The 8,172-nt window shown below is 43.0% G+C and overlaps 1 protein-coding gene across 1 annotated transcript in view; it reads right to left on the bottom strand.

Moving 5' to 3' along the window:
• Nucleotides 1-4,214: 4,214 nt before the first annotated feature.
• The window catches only part of CHSY1 (chondroitin sulfate synthase 1), an 84,323-nt gene continuing 80,365 nt past the window's right edge, over nucleotides 4,215-8,172 (bottom strand). Inside the window, exon 3 of the mRNA XM_079122104.1 lies at nucleotides 4,215-7,222. Within this exon, the coding sequence (XP_078978230.1) occupies nucleotides 5,633-7,222 (1,590 nt within the window). The 3' untranslated portion in view covers nucleotides 4,215-5,632. The remainder of the gene's footprint in view (nucleotides 7,223-8,172) is intronic.

Below are 8,172 nucleotides of genomic sequence, written 5' to 3'. Positions count from 1 at the left end.
GTTTTATTAGAAATGCTAGTAGGTACAAAATGTCAACATGGACCAGATAAATACCAGATGACTGTGTCACGTAAGGAGAGCCAAACTCCATTTGCTCAGCCCTAGAAGTAGATGCACTGCCTCTGGAAATCCATCAGATGACCAAAGTACAAAAAAGGACTCTGTGCAGAAGGTGCTCCCTATGGCATTTTTCAAGATGAGACAGGACACTGGAGATGGTCGATATTAGGGGAACTTTCAATTCTAGCCTTTAAAGACAATTTTAAATTATCATTGTGGAGGAGAGAAAGTGCAAGATGCCAAATTGTATGTCCACCATTACAACAAACCTTAAATACATGTGAAACCCCCAGAGGAACTTGCCAGAGTGGAACAGGAAGGTGTGAAAGACTGTAGATCTGTCCTTCCCCTTCCTTTCTTCCTTATACATGCAATTATTTCTTAGTATCCACCCAGGCTTGGTTCCAGGATCCCCCCTACCCCAGATACCATCATTAGTGAAAGATCTTATATAAAATGATGTAGTATTTGCATAGAACCTACACACATCCTCCTGTATACTTCATAATACCTAAGACAACACAGATGTTACATAAATGTTATACTGTATTGTCTAGAGAATAATGACAAAGGGTAAGAAGTGGTACTAGTCCTGTACAGTCACAATTCTTCCCTTCAAAGATTTTCAATCGGAGGTCAACTGAATCATTGGATGTGCAATCCCAGGAAGAGGGTCAACTGTATACACTCTCTATAGTGTGGTTAACATCACCATTTACAATGGAGGAAACAGATTTCATTTAAAAATCTGAATTGCTTCCTTCATGATACTAATGGGATCATTTTAAAGTGCATTTTTAGAAATAGTTCATTTGTGGCCTCTCTACTGCAGGAAGGGCAGAAGGCTTCAGAGCATATGAAGCCTGGCACCGAAATAGCCCTTTGGCATGTTTTGAGAAGTAAGCTTTTGCCTAAAGGAAGACTTAAATTTAATTCAGAATTAATTATTTTAAAGTCTAGCTAGAAGGGTTTCATTTTCTCCAATGGGAACATATATAAGGCAGCAAACTAGGGATCCCAAGGGCAGTGGCTTCACACAGTGCAGTAAGTTGCAACAAATCAGCACCATTTAAAATGATTAGATCAACTCATATTTTCTCATTAAAAAGCAGTCGGACATAAATAACTGTTCTTGCCCTTCCTCCTTTTTTTTTTTTTTTTTGGTATCAGGGATTGAACCCGAGCATTGAACCCGAGCATTGAACCCAAGGTTGCTTAATCACTTGAGCCACATCCCCAGCCCTTTTATATTTTGGGACAGGGCCTTGCTAAGTTGCTGAGGCTGGCTTTGAACCTGTGATCCTCCTGCCTCTGGAGCTGCTGGGATTACAGGTGTGTACCACCACACCTAGCTCCTCTTGCCATTTTAAAGAAGTATAGCTAGAATGTTCTTTATAGGACAAAACTTCATTTTTGTCTAGATTAGTAAAACATGAAGATCCTCAAGCTGGGGTACAATAATGGTAAATTAAAATGCATTTAAAAATTCTGACAACATATATTTAAGTGGTTTAACTGCACTGATGACAAGCCAGCCCCTACCCTAGCTGGCCCTATGATTTCTGGTTGAATATTTATACCCATTCTAATCCCCACTTCCCTGCAAAAGACCCAAAACTCTGAAGCATAGGAAAACTAATAGAGTTTTTTCCTTCACTGGAAGTCATACACAATGAGTTGATGTAATCTGACCCACTGCATTGTGATCTTTCCATTTTTAGTGCATTTATAACAAGTTAGACTAAGCAAATTTGCTATGGGCATTTGCCTTACAAATGGAACAGGAGACATCTTTCAAAGACTCTCAAATTACCATGAGACTCGCCCAGGCAGGTGGCAGCCCTGTGCAGCCACCTTAGTCAACAGACCCCCAGCTGGCTCCCTGGTCGCGTGGCATATAAGCTCCTTTGCAGCAGAGATTACAGCACTTCATATGGGAGTAATGCAGCCTAATCCCCCAGGCAGGCGTCTGTGCAGGTGTGGGGAGGGGCCTTGGTTCCCTTCATGACAAGACAGCCTAAGAAGAGACTAAGAGGAGACATTGGTGTTCAGACAGAACCCCTCAGCCAAAGCAGATGGTCCAGTGGATAGGAGCCCTGCAGGTGTGCCACCTTTCTGGAGGGCAGATCTTGAAAGGCAAGACCCCAGCAACAGGGGCAACATATCTGAACGCCTGCTGGCCCCCTTAACCTAAGAGTGTCCTTAAGAGACAGGGCCCAGCAACTGCAACTCGCCTGCACATACATTTGACTCCATGAACATACTGAGAAATGAAGTGGCTGCTGAGAGTACACAGATTTCCAGATGATTCCTCAAGGGCACAAGGAGGTGGCAAAACATGACTGCTTTTTGGCTTGGGTTAAACACCATGACAAATGGTGGGTACATGAAGGTGTCCATTAGCCAGGTCCTCCTGCACCTGCAGTCTGACAAAAAGAAACCACACATCCACTCCTGGGCTATGTCAGGGCCAGGCTTTGAGGACTTTTAAAATAGGATGTGGTCAAAGGGATGGGCAGGAAGGGTGGTCAGACATACTTTGTCCACAGGGCTCCAGAGCTTGATCAGCAAGTTCATAAAAGGGGTTTCCACTTACCCTCCTGCTCTCAGTCGTGATGTTCCACCCTCACTCCCAGTGGCCTTCCTACTTTTGGAGCCCAAAGGGATGTCTCACAGCTTGTACTGTGTGACACCTGGCCCTCTTCTCTACACATGAGGGTCTTGGGGTGTTATGGTCAATGTCCATGCTCATCTCATTCTAGCCCCGAATACTTGTCCCAGTCAAGTGACCAGGCCTTAATATGAGGCCATCTGGTCTACTCCAGGCAGGCAGGGCTCCTGCATTTGTAACCACAGTGCCCAGAAGTCCACTGCCCTGCCCATACACTGTCACAGAGCCATTGAGGGGCCAGAGCTGCTTCTGCCCTACATTTCCTTAAGAGGCTCTTGCCAGGGTCCACAGACCTGAGCCAGTACACAGTTTCCCCAATCACATCTACACAGGAAGGGTCCTGGATGCCATCAGAGTGAACAATGAGGTGTTCTGGCTGCAGAGGAAAAGCATGTTTGGGAAAGCACATGCCGGAGCAGCAAAGACTAACGCCCCACAACCTGGAGCTGGCATGGCTGGAGGAAGCACCCTGCAGAATGGAGACTGATGGACTTGGAGGTGGAAGCCAAGCTGAAGAGGGCCTGAGTGGCGGTGAGACTATGAACTCTACCCACTGGGAGAAGGAGAGCCCTGAAATGACCGAGGAATGACAGGAGAATGGAACTTGGAGGCTAGCAGGCAGCATCCAAGCACTGCCAGGGGTGGGGAGCTGAGACCTGGAAGAATTGCTGGAGAAGCCCTGAAGGGAGGCAGCACTGCCATGGACGTGAGGAGGATGGGCAGTCACGAGAGGGGGAGTAGGGAAGGAAATGACAAGTTAAGCCAGGTGTCATCAAGATGTTGGACAGATGGACATTCAGCCTCATAGGTTTGTTGCTCACATCCCCAATCCAAATCCCAAATCCCTACAATTCTCAGTGAGGATAAACAGGAGGGATTTACATGACTTTGACATCAAGATGTGGATTATGCTCTTCCTTACTGGAGAATAAAAGTGTCCCTGCTTTTCTTCCCAAGAAAAAACTAAACACTCCCACAGTAAATGGCAATTAGGCAGAATTACAGCAATTCTTTCTGTGAGCACGATGTCATTATGCTGGGATTTAACTGTCATTACACTGTAAATACCTCTCCTGGGAGTGTAATTCTCATCCACAAAAGCTTGCTACTTTGGTATCAGAGATCAGTTCTTTAAAAATGTTGAACTAGATAGCAACTGTATGCAAGTTATCTTCTAGCTAGACCAATACCAAAACCCCAAGAACACATATGCACAGTGCCAGTTAAACCGTGGTCAAACATGTGGGGCACTAGTTAAAATGAAAATTCTACAGGGCTCAGAAGGTACATTTGCATCGCAGAGCCTGACAAGGGCCTGATTGGTTTTGAGACTATCAAGTCAGCAAGCAGATGAGGAACAAATGAGACAAGTTCATTCTAGGAAAACCAGAGGAAGATGCACTTGAAAATCAGTTTCATCTCACTCCCAAACTGCAGCCCACAGAAATATTTCCCTCAAAAAACTCAAAAAACTTTATGAATCTGTGTTTAAGTTTTTTTACTCTCCAAATGTAATACAAGTCTTCAGCTAAAACAGGAATAATGAGACAAAATGGTTTTCAAAAGTACAATAGAAAAATATTGTCCACTGGTTTATTTTTCCAAATGAGCAATAGGCTATTTACAAATAAGCAGATCTCCAATGATGAGTATTAAAATGGCAAGCCTATCAACTGTTTGAACCTAAATGAAAAAAAAAAAAAATATTAAGGCACATTTGATCTGTGAGTTTAAAAAAAACAAACATTCTGGTGTAATGACAGAGTCATTTCACTTTTGTCCCCAAAACACATGAGCACCAAAATTGTCCAAGAACACTTAATACTTAGTAAAACAGGAATGTAAAAATTAAGGAGGAGGAAAAGTCTTCAAAAGGAAATCTTTGGAGATCGGTTTACTGCAAATAAAACATACTAACCACACTTCTGGTACACATAAATACTAATGCTAACAGGTACTCAAGAAATGGTGGAACTCTAAACAAAGGATATTAAATAAATTAAAGGTATTCAGATGCCAAGGATAAAACAAACAGGAATTAAAGAATGAAGTAACCATCTCCACAATACAGACAGGACAAAGTGAATGAAGCCAAATACACCTCCCCCAATGTTTTCGTTAGGGTGTTTTTGTTTGTTTAGCTTGCACACATTAGAATCATTACAGTAATTCTTCTTCATCATTCTAAATATTGATATTTTTACCCTCTAAAGCGAAGGGTTGGCAAGAGAAAAAACGCCAAATGCTCTTGTAATGTGGTGCCAGGCCTGTTTAGGCCACAGCATGACAGGAACCAGCCCAGCTCTGGCTGTGCCCTCCTCATTCCCCTTGCTTGTCAAAGCTACTTGACCTTGAGGGTAGAGTACAGTGCGGGGCAAATAATCAACTTTGGAAAGCTTTGCGGACGATGATGGTACAGATATTATTACATTTACCTATTTTACAACTGGAACTTGAGATGGCTTTAAAAAAAACTTGTAAAAAAAGACAAAAGGTAGAATCTGTGCAAGGTTAACAGTCACAACAGAACATTTACCAGAGTTACAGTGTTTTTTTGTTTGTTACAATAATACTTCATAGGAATGTTCATGTTTTCTGCCATAGGACTGTAGAGAAGGGGCCTGGAAAGGAAATATAAAAAACAACATAAAAGGTTCTGTTCATCAGGGACATTTCAAGTCAGAATTAAGCAGGTCTGCTACATAATGTTCAGCAAGAAGATGTGTTCAAAGGCAAACATTGATCACATTTTTTGTTCAAAAAGCTCAATCTTAAAGGAGTCCTATGTAAGAAAACCACTTGGAAAATATATCCTTGTATGGACTTCAAAAACTGATCATACAAAAATTTTTGAAAAATAAATTAGATAATTAAAAATGTCTTTTCCAGCAAAGCTGGACATCAGACTGTCCGCGCAGAGCCATTATTATTGCTTTTACTGTAACTTGGATCATTTTTCTCCAGCCACATTTCAGCTAACTGCTGTGTGGACCCATATGTTGATGCTTTGGACCCCAAGCACATTTTGTATTGTTTGGGATCCAGATTGGGGTCACAGAAGACAGGGTGGTGGACATGGACTACTCCTACCTCCTGGCTTCTGAATGTCTTCAAGCCTGCCTGGACAACCTTGTTGAAGAGGTCCACATCCTCCAGCCCCCAGCCTTGGATGGAAACATCAAAGCCACCCACTCGGACAAGATCTCCCTTATAAATACAAGTAATGCCAAACCCATAGTTTCTCCAGAAGCCAGTTTTTTGAGTAAAGGCAAAATGGTTGTCACTGGGAACTTTCCCACTATAAACAATCTTTGGATCATACTGGCTAAAGATGATTGGGAAATATATTTGTTGGCCCAAAACTGTATTTGCTCGACACCGTTGCAGGAATTCGGTAGTAAACACCAGGTCAACGTCACAGAAGAAGAGCAAAGATTCATTATTGAACTGGGAAGATCCTACTTCAAGGGCCAGAGCTCTTGAAAATTCTCCAGACACAGGCAAAATCTGCATGTCAGCTTTAGGGTACTTAATGCGATAATCTCTCATAAGTTCAACTTGTTTGGCCTTATCAGGGTTAGAGTCAGAATTGAAGAGAAGGATGACGAGTTTGACATTCTGATTTGGGATGAGACATGTCTTCTCGAAGTTCCCCATAAATCTCACAAACATGTCAAAACGTCCAGACAAAGGGATCAGTATATTTATCTTTTTATCTTTGGGCTCTTTGTGCTCGTTCTTAGACCCAGGGAGCTGGAAGGGAACAAGCTTCTTTAGGGAATTGGAGAGGAATGATAGGGATCCAGAGTCCTGATTGATTCTGTTGGCCAGCTCCTGTGCGTCCAGTTCCTCATGCTCCACAAACTGGATCTTGCTGAAAGTCTGCTGTAGGTACGCGTGTCTCCTCACAGGAACTGTCATCTTCTTCCCTTTGTGCTTCTTGTACAGAAGCAGCAGGTCCAGAATGTACTCTGCCCCATACATGGGGTTCACGCGGCGGTAGCCATACTGGATCTCCTTGAAGTCGATGATGCGCCCCCGAGTCTTGGCATTAGCGTTGATCATTTCCATCACCTGCATGACGATGTCATCCAAGGCTTCCCTCTGGGCCGAGTCCATTCCTCGCCGGGGGGGCTGACCATCAGCAGCCGAATACAAATACTTCCCAGTCAGAAACTCCCATTCCAGAATCTCTTCTCGCTGGCGGGCCTGAAACCGCATGAAGGAAGGAGGTATTCCCAGCTGTAGGTCCTCTTTATGAATTTCTGTGTTACTGTATTTGCTCATCAGGACGATTTCTCGGTGGAGCTGTATTGTGCGATGACGTAGCTCGGCAATTTTGCGACTGAGCATGTAGCTATGCAGTCTGTACTGGTAGGGTGGGTTTTTGTTTGGGTGTAATGTGATAGCTCGGTGAATCTTACTGTTATGGAGATCTCTGATGTATCCCTTCTTGTTCTGTTCGTAATTTTCATAAAAAAGCTGCTGCATCTGTTAAGAAAAATAATTACAAGTTTAGTCTTGCATGACTGAGTGTCTCTCCATGCTTGTAATTCCTTAAATATCTGATAACTATAAAGACAAAAATCTAAATATTAGAAATCCTTCTAGATAGGCCACAGCACACAGATGGCCCCAGATAAAGTCCAATCAATAGCAGCCGAATACGATTAGAAGAGTTAACAGACATAAACTGCTTAAAGAAATAAGACTTAACAACAGAGTTGGCCAGTATAATTTTGCAGGCAGAATTATGAAAAGGTTGTCCCATAAAGAAATCTCAAGGGTAAACTTGAGATTGCAGTTACCAAGTGAGATACCTGGGAAAGAATGCCACTTTTGGTCCCACTAAGCATGTGAATGGCCCCACAGACAAAGTTGCACTCAAAAGACCAGAAGAGTAGGTCCTGCAGTCACCCATGTGCAGGAATAAATCTCCTTTGATTCCTAAAGGAATAAGGGAGTCAACAGAGGCTCACAAAACCTGCTGCTGGTGGGATGTGTCCTCAGGGTAAAAGAAGGTTCTGCATAGTATCTGAAAGTGTGATTTGAAAATGCATTCCCTGTCTGCCTGCTTGCTCAGCATGGTCTCCAGCACCCACACAGGCCTGGGAACTCAGGCAATGCTGACCCACCAGGAAGGGTGCAGTATGCATGGGGCTGAACTCTTCTTCCATCCTAAGACACAGTTTTGGAGAACATAAGCTTAAGGGCCAGCAGCCAACATGGGGTCTGTGTTCAAGTTAGGAAGGAAATAGGCTTAATTCTTCAGGACATTCGGTTAAGGAGATGATGATTTTTTTTTTTCAGAGTCTTCCGAAATGAAGAATAAAATTTCACTCCCCTCTGTCCACCAAAAAAGTAGCAAAAACACCATTATAAATTGGTATCGGAAATTCATCTGGAAGAATAAGACACCCAGAATAGCTAAAAGCAATAGA

The sequence above is a fragment of the Sciurus vulgaris genome, assembly GCF_902686455.1.
Source record: "Sciurus vulgaris genome assembly, chromosome: 2".
Taxonomy (NCBI): domain Eukaryota; kingdom Metazoa; phylum Chordata; class Mammalia; order Rodentia; family Sciuridae; genus Sciurus; species Sciurus vulgaris.
The sequence above is the reverse complement of the archived record's forward strand: the minus strand, read 5'-3'. Positions and strand labels throughout refer to the sequence as shown.